Source organism: Eleutherodactylus coqui, chromosome 6 (genome assembly GCF_035609145.1).
Source record: "Eleutherodactylus coqui strain aEleCoq1 chromosome 6, aEleCoq1.hap1, whole genome shotgun sequence".
NCBI lineage: Eukaryota > Metazoa > Chordata > Amphibia > Anura > Eleutherodactylidae > Eleutherodactylus > Eleutherodactylus coqui.
Window position 1 is genome coordinate 39,851,914 of NC_089842.1, and position 19,498 is coordinate 39,871,411.

A 19,498-nucleotide genomic window follows, 5' to 3' on the forward strand; every position below is an offset into this window, starting at 1 on the left:
GGGGGCGCAGGTGTGACAATTAGTATAGCAATGATATGCTATATAAGACACTAGGCCGCCTCACACGGGTGTGTGGTAAACCGCTGTGTGTGTGTATATAGGGGCTCATTCACACGGGCGTATTGTTACCACGTATTACACACTTGGTTTCTGTTAGGCTGGGTTCACACAGGGCGGTTTTGCCGCGGATTGCCGTTGCATATCCGCACTGCGGCAAAACCGCTGCGTTTGCAGAGCAATGCAGCACAAATGAGATCTGCCAAAAAGCCGTTCTCATAGTGTGGATTTTTTCCGCACAGCCGCAGTGCGGAAATGCAACTGCGTCGCGGTTTTAAGTCCTCATGTCCACGGGGAAAATCGGGCCCGCTACGGATTCTACATGTAGAATCTGCAGCGGGTCCCTCCTGCCCCGCGGACGTGAGCGCTGAAAAGAAGAATAAATAAGAATTTACCTATCCGTAGCGGGCGGCGAAGCTCTGCTCTTCCTCACGGCCGGATCTTCTTTTTCGGCCGGCGGATGAATTCCTCACGCCGGCGGCATGTCGCCGGCACGTCGTCGACGTGCCGTGCGCATGCGCCGGGCACATCCGCCGAGCCGAAGCAAGGGAGATGCGGCCGTGAGGAAGAGAAGAGCTTCCCGGTCCGCTGCTGGTGAGTAAATTCTTTAAATTCCTATTTTAGGTCTCCCGCACGAAAATGGAGCATGGTCCAGATTTTTTCATGCTCCGTTTTTTTTAAAATCCCTTTTATTGACGATCCGCGGGTATTTATCTACCCGCGGGTGGTCAATGCATCCCTATGGGGTGCGGATCCGCGTGCAGGTAATCCGCTGCGGATCCTAAATCATATTTTCCCCGTGGACATGAGGCCTAAAAGATCCAGCATGTTTATTCCTCGGGCTTTTCCGCAGCGCTTTTTTTTCCATAGACCTCTATGGACGCAGCCAAAACCGCACCAAATACGCAGCAAAAAGTAAAAAAGCGCTGCGGAAAAAAATGTGGATTTTTCCGCATGAAAATTCGCAAGCCCAAATGAACCTTTCAAGCGCTTCTTCTGCGGCAAAACCGCGGCAAATCTGCCCTGTGTGAACCTAGCCTAAGGCTTTGTGTCCACGGTTGGATCAGATTCTGTATGCGGGAGCCCACATTGGAATCCGACCCAGCCCGCGGCCGCGGACCCAGCATCCCTGTCTGTGTCTTCTTTCTTTCTGTACTTCGGAAGTGCTGTGCGGCGCACATGCGCAATACAGGTTTTTTTTTTTTTTTTTTACTTTTTCTTGCAGAATCTGCAGTATGTCAGCATTGTCAGTTGCACATGGGCAGCGTACCGGACGGCTTGCATTGACTTCAACAGAAGCAGTCCGTGCGGGAACCGCAGCAAAATATAGCATGCTGCGTTTTTTTGTTTTTTTTTACTCTCGAGTGAAAAGCGCAATTGGTTTTCCGTTGGTGGACATGAAGGATCATTTTACCGTAGCGTGCTATGGAGGGTTATTGCTGCGGATTTCAGAACGCCCGCTCTGGATTCCGCATCAAGAATCCGCTCATGGACATTACGGAGAGCAATCGCACTACTTCCTGTGAGTAACACGCGGTGAATGGAGGCAATGAAAGCCTATGGACGTCCATTCACACCTGCAAGGGGCGCAGGAGAAATAAATCTCAGCACGCTCTACTTCTCTGCGTCTTGAAACGCCGCCCCTTTATAGTGCCTGCGAATAGACAGCGTTTAACTCCTTGAGTGGCGGGTTTCCTATCACCCTGTCGTGCCCACCAGGGCAGGTTTTTTTTTAAATGGTCTAATCATTGAATTTCAACTAATTTTGCAGTTGCGTCTCAAGAGCCATAACTTTTTCATTTTTCCACTGACATGGCCATATGAGGGCTTGTTTTTTTGCGGGACAAGTTGTGATTTTTTAAACAGGGGGGAGGAAAAAAAGAAATGGGGAAAAAAAGGGGCCATGTCATTAAGGGGTTAAATAATGTATTAACTTCCTTCTCTGGGTCATTACGACGCAGGGATACCATGTGTGATTTTATTTTTGATTTTTTTTACAAAGTAAAGGGAGACAAGTGTTTTTATAATTTTTTTTCTTTAATTTTTTTACTTTTTTATTTTTTTTTTATTGTCCCTTTAGGGGACTTCCACAGGGACCCATTAGGACCCCTGATCACATTCCGGGGGTCCGATGGTTACAGCCCTTTACATGCTGCAGTGACAGCCCTTTACATGCTGCAGTCACATAGACTGCAGCATGTAAAGGGTTGACACAGCAGAGATCGGAGGTTTTCTCTGATCTCTGCTGTAAGAGCTGGTACCTAGCTGTCCTCTGACAGCTAACAACCAGCTCTCCCTGCCACAGAGGCCATCGGCTTGCTTCTGACAAGCCGATGGTCTCTATGGCAACCTGTAAACAAAGCAGGAGATTGCCGGCATATCGGCAATATCTTCTTCTGGTTTTTCAAAGCCCTTGCTTTGTTCTCTGTGGGACTGTGCAGGCAGAGCACACTGTCACAGCTTGTCGCATTGTGCTCTGCAGCTCCCATAGTGATGCAAAGCCCGGAAATCTTCCGGGCTATGTTGCTATGAGCAGTGGAGCTCGTCCCGGAAAATTTCAGGGCGTGCCACTCAAGGGGTTAATAAGCGGGAAACTTGAAGAAAAGTCATACCGTACGTGATTTCTGCCGGCAGAGTGTAGGGGCTGCAGTAGGTGCCCCACTGCGAGACTCGTGTGAATAAGCCCTAATACAGCGGTTTACTGGCAACGATTTTTGACAACACATCTCATTGACGCCAACTTGCGCGGTCTTCCAGCTTTCATTTTTTTAAAAAGAATTTCCCACTTAGTCTCTTAGCGACGTTGTGTATAAATGCCGCACAAAGGAGCCTCCACTGCGCCAATTTGTTGTGCTGAGGCGAGAGTATTCGCGCATACGCCCCTATGAAGCAGCACATCTTAACTGCTGTATCTGTATGCCGTTATGTGTTGTAAGTACTTGTTTAGTAAAGCCAGATCAGATGTCCACGGGCGGACTTAAATTGCGGAATCCGTGTGGGGCTCCTGCGCAGGCGATCCACAGTTCTGGCCGCCCATAGGGAAGCATGGGCGTCAGCAACTGAATTAAAGCATGCAGATTTGATTTGCGGACTCTTTGGTCCAGAAAACAAATCGCAGCATGCTCCAGTTCAGTGCGGATCCCGCACAGACACCTTCCATTGAAGTCAATGGAAGCCGACCGATCTGGGGCCAATTCGCATTCCGTGGGACAGCAGGAGTTAAAAAAAAAAACTCCACTGTGCATGTGCGACGGCCAGTGCTTTCGCACACATCCGCAGGGAAGAAAATAGAAGACCCGGACGGGTACGCTGTGTCCTTGGCTGCGGGCAGGGTCGGATTCCGCTGCGGTTTCCCGCATGTGGGATCCGATCCGCCCGTGAACATGAGGCCTTAGACTTATTATAGTGGCTGCACTATCGCTGTATTTTAGCGTTTGCGTTACGGCCGCAAGTGCTGACCGTGGTTCCAATGACCCAAAGTAACTGCATTCCATAAGCTTGTTGGTTTGTGTTATTAGACACTTGGACAGCTGGGCATCTGCTAATATAAGGTTTAGTTCATATCGGCAGATCTGCCCCAGTGATTTACATTGTCTTCAGACGAGCATATTTTTCGTATAACTTTCGGTTACGTGAAAAAAATCACGGCATGTTCTTTTTTTTTTTTTTGTTCATACTCACGGACCAACTTTGCCCATTAAAGTTTATTGGATCATACAAAAATGCAGCAACCGCATGGTTGCATGCGTATTCATTGTGTTTTTGTGCACGTTGGCACAGGTTTAAAAAAATGAAATGGATTGGGCCTTCTTGCATTTTGTTTTTCACGAGTGTGGGAAAAAAACTGATTGCGTACGCAAAAAAATGTGCATTGTAAGCCAAAATAATTACGCTGTTTACTACACAGGGCAAAACAGCGGCTTCCGCACTGGCCGCTGTGTATAGCATGCGCCCACTCCACTTATTGCCCGACTTCCTTTTTTCAGCAATCTGCTTGTGCAGTGGGAGGCCGCCTGTTAGGCCCAATGTCCACTGGCGGGTTTGATTTGCTGAATCCGTGCAGCAAGCCGCTCGTAGGGAAACATGGGCATCCACAAATGAAATAAGGAAAGGGGATTTTATTTGCAGACCTTTCCGTCTGGAAAACAAATCGCAGCATGCTCTATTTTAGTGCGGATCCCGCACAGACAGCTTCCATTGAAGTCAGTGGAAGCCGTCTGATCAGCAGCCCATCCGCAATTGAATTGCGAATTTCGTGGGAAAGCAGAAGTTTAAAAAAACCTCTACTGTGCATGTTCGGCCGCATGCCGGCCGGCGCTTCCGCATATGTTCGCAGTGAAGGAAATGAAGACCCGGATGTGTAAGCAGAAGACCCACATTGTCCTTGGCCATGGGCAAGATCGGATTCCGCTGCGGGCTTCCGTGTGTGCCCATGGACATGAGGGCTTTGTCACAGCTGGCTCCAGCTGCAGATTGCACGAGCGGGCGCTGATTTTAAGCCAGTGCCATGCACAGGACATAAGTTTACTCTTGTTGCTTTACCAGGGAGCCAGGACGTAAATTTATATCCTGTGTCGTTAAGGGGATAATGAACAAAGGGCATATGCAAAATAAATATAGGCCACATGTAACCCAAATGACAGAATATATTTACTTATGGGATTACAGAAAGCACCATGACAAAGAAAATTAAGATATTAAAATCTTTATTTGTACTAATGTAAATTATGATGTAAACAGGTTCAGTCCCGTGTATAGTACAAGTTCCTGTATACATACAAAGCCTGGAAAGGTTAATCAGCATAACAAAGACTATTTCAAACAGTCTGAGGCAAAACGTCTGGTGCAAAGTTCCACACTTTTCTATTCTGGAAAGAAATAGAAATCGCTGCCGCTTGCACATTTCTTTCATGTAAGGCCTCATGCCCACAGCTGGGTCGGATTCCAAGTACGAAATATCGCAGCAGAATCAGACCTGGCGCTCCCCAGAGACCCTATTGTTGCCTTTCTGGATCCGTCGCGAGTGTCTTGCCCGGTGCACAAGACGCAGATTCTTGCGGTACTTCCGCTGTGCCCACTATGCAGAATATCGGCGTACAGACAGCTGCGATTCTCCCTCGCGAGCGGAAAATCGCAGTTGATTTCCGCTCATGGAAATTACCTCTAAAGTTACTGTTGTGCTCTGATATTTCTTTAAATAGAAGAGGTGGTCAGTATCCCTGGCAGTGAACAGTAAACAACCAGAGGAATCAATATCTCCAATACCTGGAGAACGGAGCATTTTCTGGGTGAGTGCATTGTTTTGCAACTTCAAACACATTGGAATAGGATTCCCGGAATGGGAATCTCCCTTTGACCTCTTCATGACATATATATGCATCATAGACTTTGGAGAAAGGGGGATGTCTGGGACAAGTTTAGGAGATTAGCATGCTTTAGGCCTCCTTCAAAGTCGCGTTGCTACAATGCTGCAAGTCTCATGTCTGTGAAGCCCATATTTTCCTATGGATAATTCACACGTGCAATGTTTTGTAGCATGCAACAACCCGACACAAAAACCTTGCGGGTCCCGCGATATGCCTGCAACTCGTGAAGCTTTGTAGCCCATGTTGCCCTATGGAGCCTTCCTCTCTGTTGCATTGCATCGCACGAAAACACGACTTTCGTGCGGTGCGATGCAACTTTGACAGTAGGAAATCCTAGTGTCAAAGCCATAACATAAGCCCTAGCTGCAGGGGAAAAAAAAGTATACATCAAGGGAGCCGGCACTATAGCAGCTGACGTCAGCGATCTTGTCACTCCCATCATAGCTTTATCCTGACTATTGCAGTGACCGATTACGATCGAATCGCCTGACAATCTGATCTGTGTGTGACCAGTGTGTTGTCTTGCTTCCAGATGCTGCGCTGTGTGAAGACAGGATTGCGCTTCCTAGCTGTTAAACGTGCTTCTGTGCTGAATGCAGCCCTCCAGAGCAGCCAACATGTGGCGTACAAGCCTATCAAGAAAGTTATGGTGGCCAACCGAGGTGAAATTGCCACCAGAGTATTTCGGGCATGTACAGAACTGGGCATAAGGACAGTGGCGGTATATTCTGAGCAGGACACTGGGCAGATACACAGACAGAAGGCTGATGAGGCCTATCTTATAGGGAAGGGGTTGCCCCCGGTCCAGGCTTACCTACACATTCCTGACATCATAAAGGTGGCTAAGGAAAACGAAGTGGATGCAGTTCACCCCGGGTATGGCTTTCTGTCAGAACGTGCGGATTTTGCACAGGCGTGCACAGATGCTGGCGTACGCTTCATTGGCCCCACTCCTGAGGTGGTACGGAAAATGGGAGACAAAGTGGAGGCCCGTGCCATAGCAATCAGTGCTGGTGTTCCGGTTGTTCAAGGCACAGATTCTCCTATTACTTGTGTAACAGAGGCCAAGGAATTTTCTAACAAATATGGATTCCCTATAATCTTCAAGGCTGCCTATGGAGGTGGCGGCAGAGGCATGAGAGTGGTGCGAAGTTATGAGGAGCTGGAAGAGAATTATACCAGGGCTTATTCAGAGGCGCTGTCTGCGTTTGGAAACGGAGCCCTGTTTGTGGAGAAGTTCATTGAAAAGCCACGTCACATAGAGGTCCAGATACTTGGTGACAAACATGGTAATGTGATACATCTTTATGAACGCGATTGCTCTATCCAGAGACGGCACCAGAAGGTGGTGGAGATAGCTCCAGCTGCTCAGCTAAACCCTCAGCTCCGAGATCGGCTGACCCATGATTCAGTGAAACTTGCAAAGCAGGTTGGCTATGAAAATGCAGGTACTGTTGAGTTCCTTGTGGATAAGAATGGCAAACATTACTTCATAGAGGTCAACTCTCGTCTGCAGGTGGAACACACAGTGACTGAGGAAATAACAGATGTTGACTTGGTTCATGCTCAGATCCATGTAGCAGAAGGAAAAAGCTTGCCTGAGCTTGGCCTGAAGCAGGAAAATATCCGTATTAATGGCTGTGCCATACAGTGTAGAGTCACCACTGAAGATCCTGCTCGTGGGTTCCAGCCTGACACTGGCAGAATTGAGGTGTTCCGGAGTGGTGAAGGAATGGGCATCCGATTAGACAGTGCATCAGCCTTCCAAGGAGCTATGATATCCCCTCACTATGACTCCCTTCTTGTGAAAGTCATTGCACATGGGAAAGATCAGCAAGTGGCAGCTACCAAAATGAGTAGAGCGCTGGCAGAATTTCGCATACGTGGAGTGAAGACAAATATCCCTTTCTTGCAAAATGTCTTGAATAATCATCAGTTTCTGCATGGAACGGTGGACACCCAGTTTATTGATGAAAATCCTAACCTCTTCAACCTTCGACCAGTACAGAACAGAGCACAGAAACTCCTTCACTACCTGGGTCATGTGATGGTGAATGGACCGACTACACCCATTCCTGTTAAAGCCAAGCCATCCGCTATAGATCCTACTGTACCAGCCATCCCACTGAGCGAGCCACCTTCTGGGTTTAGAGATGTCCTCCTTCGTGAGGGTCCAGAGGGTTTTGCAAAAGCCATACGCAAACACCGTGGACTTCTGCTCATGGACACCACATTTCGAGATGCTCACCAGTCACTACTTGCTACACGTGTTCGTACTCATGACCTTAAAAAGATCTCTCCATTTGTCTCTCACAATTTGAGCAACCTGTTTAGTTTGGAAAATTGGGGAGGAGCAACTTTTGACGTTGCCATGCGATTCCTTTATGAATGCCCTTGGAGGCGATTGCAAGAATTAAGGGAGCTCATCCCTAACATACCCTTCCAGATGCTTCTCAGAGGTGCAAATGCTGTAGGATATACCAATTATCCTGATAATGCTGTTTTCAAGTTTTGTGAAGTAGCAAAAGAGAATGGAATGGACATCTTCAGGGTGTTTGACTCTTTAAATTATCTGCCGAATATGATTTTGGGCATGGAAGCTGCTGGCCAAGCTGGAGGAGTTGTAGAAGCGGCCATCTCTTATACTGGGGATGTGGCAGATCCTATTCGCACTAAGTACACATTGGATTACTATGTAAAATTGGCTGAGGAGCTTGTCAAAGCTGGAACACATATCTTGTGCATCAAGGACATGGCAGGATTGTTGAAACCCAAAGCTTCAGATATGCTAATTCGAGCTCTCAGAGAAAAATTTCCAGACATCCCAATTCATGTGCATACCCATGACACAGCCGGTGCTGGGGTGGCATCTATGCTAGCATGTGCAGCAGCTGGAGCTGACATTGTAGACGTAGCGGTTGACTCAATGTCTGGGATGACCTCTCAGCCTAGTATGGGGGCTTTGGTGGCATGCGCAAAGGGCACAGATCTAGACACAGAAATCCAGCTGGAGAAGGTTTTTGACTATAGTGAGTATTGGGAGGTAGCTAGAGGTCTCTATGCTGCCTTTGACTGTACAGCAACCATGAAGTCTGGAAATGCGGACGTCTATGAGAATGAGATCCCTGGAGGCCAGTACACCAACCTTCATTTCCAGGCTCACAGCATGGGTCTGGGGAACAAGTTCAAGGAAGTGAAGAAGGCATACGCTGAAGCAAACAAACTTCTTGGAGATGTCATTAAGGTAACGCCTTCCTCCAAGATTGTGGGAGACTTGGCACAGTTTATGGTGCACAATGGCTTGTCTCGTGAGCAGGTTGAGACTATGGCTGATGAACTCTCCTTCCCACTCTCAGTAGTTGAGTACTTACAAGGTTATGTTGGAATTCCTTATGGAGGTTTCCCAGAACCATTACGCTCAAAGGTTTTGAAAGACCTGCCCCGCATTGAAGGTAGACCTGGAGCCTCATTGTCACCACTGGATTTTACTAAGCTGGAAGAAGGGTTGAAGAGCAAATACGATGATATCACTCCAGAGGATATTATGTCAGCTGCTATGTATCCCAAAGTATTTGAGGAGTACAAGGACTTCAGTACACAGTTTGGTCCTGTGGAATGTCTCAATACTCGCCTCTTCTTGGAAGGACCCAAAATTGCTGAGGAATTTGAGGTGGAATTAGAACGAGGCAAAACGCTGCACATAAAAGCTCTGGCTCTGGGAGATCTGAACAAGGCTGGCCAAAGGGAAGTCTTCTTTGAGCTTAATGGTCAACTTCGATCCGTCCTTGTTAAAGATACTCAGGCCATGAAGGAGATGCACTTCCACCCCAAGGCCCTAAAGGACGTGAAAGGCCAGATTGGTGCCCCCATGCCAGGAAAAGTGATTGACATTAAGGTGAAAGAAGGGGAAACCATTGAGAAGGGACAACCTCTCTGTGTACTTAGTGCCATGAAGATGGAGACTTTGGTAAACTCTCCAGTCTCTGGAACAGTCAAGAAGATCTATGTGAAACCTGACATGCATCTGGAGGGTGAAGATCTTGTGTTAGAAATAGAATAAATTGAAAATGTAATGGAACAGTCATGCAAGGAAGGGTATTAGTGAAACGCCTAGTTTTCTGCGTCCTCTTAGTAAGTTTGAGAGGGTGCTGTATGGTTGTCTCCCCATGCTGCTGACAGTATGTCTTATCAATGTGAATAAAGTGCTTTTCATGTGGGTGGAGGGACCTAAATTGATACCTGGATTATTTTCACTTTGCTAGAAAAAAAAAATTGCTAAATAGCACACACAAATGCTTTTTTCTGGGCTTTCAGGCGCACATTAGAAAAATTTTTGCCAATCTGTCCTCTTGTCTTGGTGCAGAGAAATTGTTCTGCTGGTGATTGCTTACTGTTTGAAAAGGAGTCAGATGTTTCACATAAAGTATAAATCTCTCCAATTTCTCTTTTAAGTGCCAAACTGCAAATGGCTGAACTTGAAACTACCGCTGCTGCTCCATCCAGCTCCATAATATTTAGGCCTCATGTCCACGGGGAAAATCGGGCCCGCTACGGATTCTACATGTAGAATCTGCAGCGGGTCCCTCCTGCCCCGCGGACATGAGCGCTGAAAATAGGAATAAATGAGAATAAACTCACCTCCCATCCGCTCCGTTTCTTCTCTGCGTTGCGGCCGGATCTTCTTTCTTCGGCCGGCGGATGAATTCGTCACGCCGGCGGCACGTCGCCGACGTGCCGCGCGCATGCGCCGGGCACATCCGCCGAGCCGAAGCAAGAAAGATCCGGCCGTGAGGAAGAGAAGACCTTCCCGGTCCGCTGCGGGTGAGTTAATTCTTTTAAATTCCTATTTTAGGTCTCCCGCGGATCCGGACGGCTTCCATAGGCTTCAATAGAAGCCCGCGGGAGCCGACCCCGCGGGAGACCCGCACGAAAATGGAGCATGGTCCAGATTTTTTCATGCTCCATTTTTTTTAAAATCCCTTTTATTGACCATCCGCGGGTATTTATCTACCCGCGGGTGGTCAATGCATCCCTATGGGATGCGGATCCGAGCGCGGGAGATCCGCTGCGGATCTTAAATCATATTTTCCCCCGTGGACATGAGGCCATAGGGATAATATATGCATTATAGACCCCTACATGTTACATTACCCATTACATACAGTGATTGACTGTGTAGCAGCTAAAGACCAGTGGCTACATCCAGGGAAGGCATGTGTAACCCCTTATCGCTGCTCTATAACCGCTGGAGTACTTCTTGCCATCTTCTATATCAGTTTCTCTGCATCTTCTGAGAAACACGATTCTGTAGTAGGTTTCAGCACTTTGAACAGAAGTACAATACTTTGCATATAAGTGAAGATTGCAGAAGTATACATATTACTGTGTGCAAAATGAAGCATTGAAACTACTTATCCTGCTACTGAAATATGTAAAAAATACATTATTTTTACTAGTAATCATTATAGTTCAGCATTTCATGACCCTAAGCAATAAATTTGTAATATTTAAAAAAAAAAAAAGTATACATCACCTTAGAAGTGTTATTAGCCCGGCCGCATCTTCTGCCCGGGTCCCCAACACTATTCTCCTTCATCTCTTCTGGCTGCGGATTGAAAAACCCCTGCCTCCTGGAAGCGATGGCTGTGATTGGCTGACACTTAGCGAATCACAGCCAGCGCTCAATGAACCTATCACAGCCATTCATTGAGCACTGGCTTTGATTACCTAAGCATCAGCCAGTGCTTCCAGGAGGCGGGGATTTTTGAATCCCCAGCCAGAAGAGATGAAGAAAAACAGCGCTGGGGACCAGGAAGAAGCTACAGCGGAGCCCCGGACAGCGCTTCTAGGTGAAGTATACTTTTTTTTTTCTGCAGTTAAAGCTTATTTTCGGGGTAGGGCTTATATTTTAACCCCTCCTCTGATAATCCTTGCATGTGGTGCTACAAAATCGTGGTATTGCCGTGAGAATATGCAGTGACATCGCGGCGATGCCGTGTCGCCCGTGTGAAGGTGGCCTTATAGCCGGTGGATTCTGACTGCATTGACCAATGTACACATAGTCGTTTAATCACTTATCCTACATGATGAATTCCCTAAAAAAGAAATTACACAATGCCAGAATTGCCTTATCTGGGCACCTTATCTGAAAGTTTACAAAAAGTCATGTACCAAAATTATATCCACAAAAACTACACCCTATTCCTCAAAATAAGTCCTCACATAGCCCCATCTATGCAAAAATAATGTTCTGGTTTTCAAAATATGGCAACGTATTCTTTCTAGTTAAAAATAATTCCTGGGGGGCGGGGCCTGAGCATGGGGGAGTAAAGAAGCACAGTCCAGAGCTCCTCCGCCGTTACCCTGCAAAACTGCCAAAAAACAGAGAACCACAGCACCTACCGGCATGAGAAAGGGGAACAGAAGGAGAGGAGAGCCGACACCAGGCAAGGGCACCTCACTGAGCCGCTACCTTAAAAGCAAAAGCACCCCCGGTACAGCACGCGGTCCCACCGTCATGGCGCCGGAGCACCCCACAGAGCGAGCGTCTCCCCGCACTAGGGATCAAGACGCGCCGCTTAAATCCCGAGACGGGAGCTCCGAAGAGGAAAGAGACCCGGGGCAGGCAATATAGACGCCGACGAGCAGGTACACGAGCGCATCGGAGCCTGCCGGCACCCCGCGCTGCTCACACCACATGGCGCCGGACACCCCATGCTGCTCACACAGCAGAACAACAGACCCCCACCGAGAGCAATTACCCCGCAGCAGCGGTAACCCAGGGGCCCCTCTCCACCACATGAGCGACCAGCCCACACAAACGGGAGACGGGCTGCAGGACCTAAAAGCCAAGCGGTCCTGGTCCCAAGGGGATAAAGAGGGAATAGACGCACCATACTGCACCTCTAAAACGTCACCAAACCACCACAGAGCGCAGTCATCACACACAGATGAGAATGCTGTAACCCAACCACCGCTCAGAAACAGGGCTATCAGAGAGGGCCGAGGAAGCAACGCTGCAGACACCACTGAAGCCATATTCACTCCCCCAAACCCCAGCAGCGTCCCCCCAGGGAAACCGAAGTCCACCTCCGGCCATTTATTATTGCCATGAACCCCCAACAACAAACCTCAGAGGCCAGAATACAGCCCTACCCCTTCCACAGGGCAACGGGCCAGACTCATGGGGACATGAAAATGAAGCCATTACCGCACCTCTCTGCCACACCTCGCCACCCGCGATGGGGCTCTATGGCACCAACCTGGTAACCCCGGCCTCCACCACTCTCCCACACGTGCGCACTCCTAGACCACGCAGACCCACCCATGGATGATTCCCAGACACTTCAAGCGCTATGGGTCATGATACGGGCCCTGCCCACCAAGCAAGATCTAGAACAGCAAATTAGACGTATTAAAGAACAACATGCAACAGCGATCAACGCAGTTGCCCACACTGTGCAAGACCTGACCGAACGGGTGGTAGTACTGGAGCAAAATACGGAGGCGTCAGTGACAGACTTTCAACAAATGGCACTCACAATCGAAAAACAACAAAAACAAATAAGGGAATTAACTTTCCACGTAGACGACATCGAAAACAGGGGCCGCCGCAACAACCTCAAACTGAGGGGACTTCCAGAAGACATACCGCCAGAAGACTTATACGACCATGTGACCACCATTTTCAACAAATTGCTACAGCGACCTGACAACAGGACCATCGAACTTGACAGAGTGCATCGTTTGCAAGGCGGAAGAGCCAGAAACATGAACTTTCCGAGAGACGTAATTTGCCGAGTGCATTTTTATAGACAGAAAGAAGAGATGCAACGAATGGCATGAGAATAAGGCCCGATCAAATATAATGGCGCGGAAATCACAGTATTACCAGATGTATCTAGACTGACTCAACTGCCGGAGAACGATTCGCCCCCTCCTGGAAGCAGCTCGCAAAGCAGACGCCACCTACAGATGGGGACACCCCTTCCATCTGATCCTCCGAAAACGGGGCTGGATATTCACGGTGCGTTCACCGACAGATTTAGAAGGGGCATTCAACTTCCTGGGAATACCGCAGATCCCAATCCCAGACTGGACCCTTCCACCGGAAGACAACCTCACCCAATAGAACCGTGACACCCAGGACACTGCTCAGTTCTCAGAGTCTATAAAGCCTTGCTATGCGCTGTGGACATTTCCCCGGCCTAGCTGGGCCCTTCCAATACATTACCTCTCCCTTTCTCTTGCCAGGTCTATCGGTTCCTCCTGGAAAAAGACGTACATGTTACGGCGAGTTGGATCGACGGAGTCTCACGGTCTGATTTCTATTGTTTCCGACCCAGAACCCGTTCGCGAGAAATCTGGACAGTCGGTTTGACGCTACTGTTTTCATATTCTTTTATACTCCAGAGACTGTGACGGCTTGATCCTTTGTGCTCTCCTACGCTTCCCCTAGTAGGGTACCAGGGGCCCTCTTTTCTCCTCCTCCCTATTCCACAGGGGGAGAACGGGTCTCCTGCGTAAAGTAGAAATATTGTAAAATTTGTTGAGTCTTGTCTTACCCCGTGTGAACACAGCCCTCCTGTTTTTCTGTCCTCCCCTACATCCCCAATCCCACCTCATCCCCCCTTCTTCCCACCACCGTCAAACTCCTGCTCAGGGATAACGAGACCAGGATACGATCCTACAAAATGCCTCCTATTGTATCAAATCTCACTATTGCCTCTCTTAATGCACAGGGCCTTAACATCCCAGAGAAAAGGTCCTCCATTCTCCGTCTCCTCTGGAAAAAGCGAGCTCAGGTGGCCTTCATACAGGAAACCCACTTCTGCGCAAGAGCGACCCCCGGATTCTCGGATGCCAGGTTCCCCCACGCCTACCATGGTCTGAACCCGAAATCTAAATCTAAAGGGGTATCGATCCTGATCGGCAGCTCAATCCCGTGGGAACATTCGGCTACGAGGTCCGACCCCGAGGGAAGATGCCTATTTGTCAAAGGTAAGCTCGCCAGCACCACAGTCACCCTAGCCACAATGTATCTTCCCAACTCCAACCAGGTGACCTTTCTCGAATGGTCCCTGGAGGACTTGAAAGAATTCAAAGAGGGCACCCTGATACTGGGCGGAGACTTTAACATGCCACTTGACCCCCAGATTGACACGTCCAAAGGAAGTAATAGCCTCAGCCTAGCCACACATCGCAGGGTCAGGAAAACACTCCACAAGCACCAACTGATAGACGTCTGGAGGGTTATCCATCCCGATGTCAGAGACTACACTTATTTCTCCCCACCCCACAACTCCTACTCCCGGATCGACTACTTTCTCCTGCACCACTCATCTCTTCCACTAGTGACATCGGTGGAAATAGATAACATCATAATCTCGGATCATGCGCTTATTACATTATCACTATCGCTCCCAACAATTCATGACAGAGTATGGCACTGGCGCCTGAATGAGTCCCTTGTTCACGGCCTAGAGACTTCAAAAGAGATACAAGGAGCCTTAGAAGAGTACTTCCAGAACAACTACACCCCAGATATTAACCCTCTAGCAGTCTGGGAAGCCCACAAATGCGTAATACGAGGAGTTTGTATAGCGTTAGGCTCACGTATTAAAAAAGAACGGGGATCACTGCTTCGCGAGCTACTGGGTCAGATTCAGGCCCTCGAACTTCGACATAAATCTAACCAAGATAGTACCATAGGAGCAGAATTAACGCAGCTAAGGGAACGAGTGCGTACACTTTGCCTGGCACAGGCGAAGGGGTCGCTAATAAAGTGTAGACGTCATTTCTATGAGTTCGGTAATAAACCCAGTCGTACATTAGCACGGGCCCTCCGGGTAACCAGATCCAGAACATACGTCCCCCATATTGTCCCGTCCCCCGGCAAAACCTTACATCTACCCAAGCAGATAACGGAAGCATTCCGCGATTACTATCAAGCCCTTTACAACCTGTCTCCATCAACAACAGAACAAGAGAGGACCAAACGCAAAGCTAAAATAAGGGAATACCTACAACAGTCAGACCTCCCCAGGTTCCCACCAGAGGCAGTGGAGGCACTGGAAACTCCGATTACACAGAATGCATTGGCAGAGGCCATAGCAGATGCCAACTCGGGGAAATCTCCGGGACCAGATGGGCTCAGACTTGCATATTATAAAAAATATGCAGAGACTTTGACCCCACACTTTCTACGTGCCTTCAACTCCCTCAATGATGGGAAAGAAATGCCCAGAGACATCTTGGGAGCACACATTACAGTGATCCCGAAGGAAGGAAAAGACCCCGCGCAATGCCAGAGCTACCGCCCCATCTCTCTACTAAACGTAGACCTGAAACTATTCGCCAAAATATTGGCAAACAGGATTTCCCCTCTCTTGCAACTCACAATCCACGGAGACCAAGTGGGATTTGTCCCGCTCAGAGAAGCAAGAGACAACACAACAAAAGCCATAAATCTAATATATCAAGCCAAAAAAACAGCCCTCCCTTCCTGCCTACTCTCCACAGATGCGGACAAAGCGTTTGACAGAGTGGACTGGGATTTCCTGTTTGCCACTATGTCTCACCTGGGACTGTGCCCTGGAATACTGCGATGGGTCCAGAGCCTCTACTCGCGCCCTACGGCAGCGGTCAGAGTGAATGGACAAATATCCTCCCCCTTCAATATCTCGAACGGTACGAGACAAGGCTGCCCCCTATCACCATTAATCTTTATCCTCTGCCTGGAACCTCTCCTAAATCACATACGCCAAAACCCGAATGTGTCGGGGATCAAGTTAGCTAACTCGGAATACAAGATTGCGGCATATGCGGATGACTTATTGTTTTTCATCACAAACCCGAGAATCTCAATACCAAATCTGTTAGCCGAAATCAAACGATATTCGGAGTTATCAAACTTTAAAATCAACTATAATAAATCAGCAGCCCTCAACATATCTCTTCCTCAAACACTAGTTGGCGATCTAAAAAGTTTGTTCCCCTTCTCCTGGGCGAATCACCATATTATATATCTGGGTACCAATCTTACAGCGGACCCTGGAGATCTGTATGCAGCCAACTACCCTTTGCTCCTAGGCAAAATTAAGACAGACCTAAACGCATGGACAAAAGGCCTATTCTCCTAGTTCGGCAGATGCGCGATATTCAAAATGAATATCCTGCCCAGAGTCCTATACTTACTCCAAGCGCTCCCTATCAACATACCCAGACAATTTTTTCAACACTTAATATCCCTGATGACGAAATTTATTTGGGCAGACAAACCACCACGTACAGCACGTAACATCCTGACAAGACCGAAAAAAGAAGGGGGAATGGGCCTCCCAGACTTCCCCCGATACCACCAAGCGGTCCATCTGGCACGGATAGTGGACTGGCATAGACACGGGGTCCTCAAACAATGGATTACCATAGAACAAGCAGCCAACACCCACTCCTCTCGTGGTGCTCCCCTGGATCCAAGAGCGGACTCCGCCGGAGTTGGCCCAGCATCCCACCATTGGTCCCACCCTTGCGACAGTAAACAAAGTTTTCACAAGACCAGACATTGCTCCCAAACCCTCCCCAATGTTTCCAGTACTGGGGAATCCAGCATTCCCACCGGGTAACGAGAGCAAGGCTTTCCGCATATGGTTCCAGGAAGGCAAATTCAGAGCCTCCCACTTCCTGCAGGAAGGCCGCTGGGTAACGACGGACACCCTGGCCAGACTAACAGACCCCTACCCAGTACCCTTCTTGGAGACAATACAATTGAGACACTTCCTCAGATCCCTACCCCACCCAAACACATTTACCCGCACAAAAACTCATTTTGAATCTATATGTAGCATGGAAGGGCCCTCCAGACACACCCTGTCACGCCTATACAACATCCTCAACTTCCAAGCCGATCCCCACCCTCCGGGTTTCGTTCAGAGATGGGAAGAGGACCTTAGGGTCACTCTCTCCCCACCGGAAAGAGAAAAAATATATACACTCACACATTCTTCCTCGATCTCCAGTAAGATACAAGAAGCCGGGTACAAACTACTCTCACGCTGGTACAGGGTGCCCTCTCGTCTACACAAAATATACCCGTCCGTCTCTCCTCTCTGCTGGAGATGCGGAACTGAACAAGGGACTCTTCTACATATTTTTTGGGACTGCTCGATGCTGGCGGGCTTCTGGGCAGAAGTCTGGTGGATTTCTTCCAAATTTACCCAACACCCAATCCCTAAAACACCAGCTTTCTTTCTACTACATCACAACACGATCCCCCTACTGACGTACAAGAATTCAATACTACGGCACTTGGTCAGTGCGGCGAGGTTATGTATACCGAGACTATGGTGGCAGACCACCCCTCCAATGGTGGCCTTATGGCTCAACGCGATGCAGGGGCGGATGGAGATGGAGGACCTTACAGCAACACTAAGTGGAACCCAAGAAAAGTTCACAAAGACATGGTACTACTGGCTGGAGTTCCAAGGCTCGCCGGAATACCAGAGGCTCCTAAACCCCAGCAATTAAAGAATACTAAATCCCTCCCCACCCCCCTCAATGTCAGAATCCCTAACGTTCTTCCCTACGTCTATGTTATGTCCAACGTTCACCCGTTAAATAGGTTCACGGTTATTTGAGTTAGATTTAGATAATTTTGTGACCAGATGCATAAGAATCTGAAGCCAAACAAGAGATCTAGTATGAATAGAATACTGGAAGGACCATCCAACCCTGAATAGCAGCCGGTTTGAGATATCCAGACCGAGCACACAATCGCTTACCAGTCCAAACGACAAAAGAAGTTGACAAGGAAACTAAGAGACCCTTTATTATCTCAGAGTTATAGTACCGAATAGAGACTGGAATGCACTGGTCGGTTGAATGCGTTTGCTTTCTGATACCTGATTACGAATATATGTAATTGTATTGAAAATGAGAAATAAAGAATTTTTAAAAAAATAAAAAATTCCTTTCTGTACCCAAGTTCAAAATATAAATAAAGAATTTAAACAAAACAAAAGGCTTCTTTTTTTCAGTGTAGTAAAATAGAAAACTATGATTACAGTGACAACAAATTTATACAACCCACAGAATGAAGTGCGTTATGAAAACAAAACCTGGAAAAACACTAGTGCAGTTGCATCTTTTCCCTTTCACCCCACTTACAAAATTGAATGGTACCATCATTAAATACAATTCATCCCACAAAATTGCCCTCGTTTGGCTATTTTGATGCATTAATAGAAAGTTATGGTTCTTCAAATGTGGAATTGAAAAAATGAAAAATGGCTTGACCTTAAAGGAGCTGTCCAAGTTAAGGAAACTCGTCATCGGGTCCCTCATGCCATAAAATACCTAATTAGCACTTACTCATCGCTTCCCCACCAGGGGTCCGGTCTCCCTGTGATGTCACTTTACAGGCTACAAACAAGCTGCAGCAGCCAAAGACAGCGCTCAGCAATCATGGCAGATTGACAGACCGTCACAGCAGCCTGTAAGCAAAGACAGTGGAGACCGGAGCTGATTGCCAGGGAAGAGGTAACTGCTGATTTGTTATTTTAACGCATGGGGACCCAGTGACAGGGGTTTCCATAACTCAGACAATGCCTTTAAGGGGTTAATACATATTACTTGGCCTTCCCAGGAGAGGTGCCTTGTTATTCCACTTGAGCTCAGAGACCACAGTACAGAATTGGTTATTATATTGTTTGACGGAATAAGAACCCAGGTGAAACCACTTTAGAGGTGAGGTTGCAGAAGAGGTTTGTCCTTGTTCTTCAAAAACCCTCTTAAAGGTGATCAGAAACAATTCTAGGCCAGATATAATCCCGTCCCTCCATTCCAAGCAAAAAAGGGTTAAAACCATTGCCTCGTCCGTCAACAGGTAGACGATATATGCAAGTTTAGCCCTTTCAGAAGAAATGAATGGTACACTGGTTGAGAAAACCTCTTTAGGTCTTGAGTTTGGCATCATAACATAGACGAATAGGCAAATAACTACCAGGTAAAAGTTGTGGAGACATGCGCTGGACTGGTGTAGAAGCAGATGCAGCACCAGTAGAAGGGTACAAGGTTTT

At 47.9% G+C, this 19,498-nt stretch overlaps 2 protein-coding genes across 3 annotated transcripts in view; both read left to right on the plus strand.

Annotated features, from left to right (window-relative positions):
* Nucleotides 1-19,498, plus strand: part of LOC136632055 (pyruvate carboxylase, mitochondrial-like) — a 217,674-nt gene that overhangs the window by 157 nt on the left and 198,019 nt on the right. Inside the window, exon 2 of one of the 2 annotated variants that reach the window (XR_010793130.1) lies at nucleotides 5,956-9,533. Coding sequence is in view for 1 of the 2 variants with exons in the window: in XM_066606634.1 (XP_066462731.1) it covers nucleotides 5,956-9,483 (3,528 nt within the window). In the remaining variant the exon portion in view is untranslated. Of the gene's footprint in view, nucleotides 1-5,955; nucleotides 9,656-19,498 lie in introns of those variants that run through there. The other variant, XM_066606634.1, reaches the window with a different exon arrangement.
* The window catches only part of FEZ1 (fasciculation and elongation protein zeta 1), a 94,356-nt gene continuing 93,802 nt past the window's right edge, over nucleotides 18,945-19,498 (plus strand). Inside the window, exon 1 of the mRNA XM_066606649.1 lies at nucleotides 18,945-18,959. The gene's annotated coding sequence lies outside the window, so the exon portion shown is untranslated. The remainder of the gene's footprint in view (nucleotides 18,960-19,498) is intronic.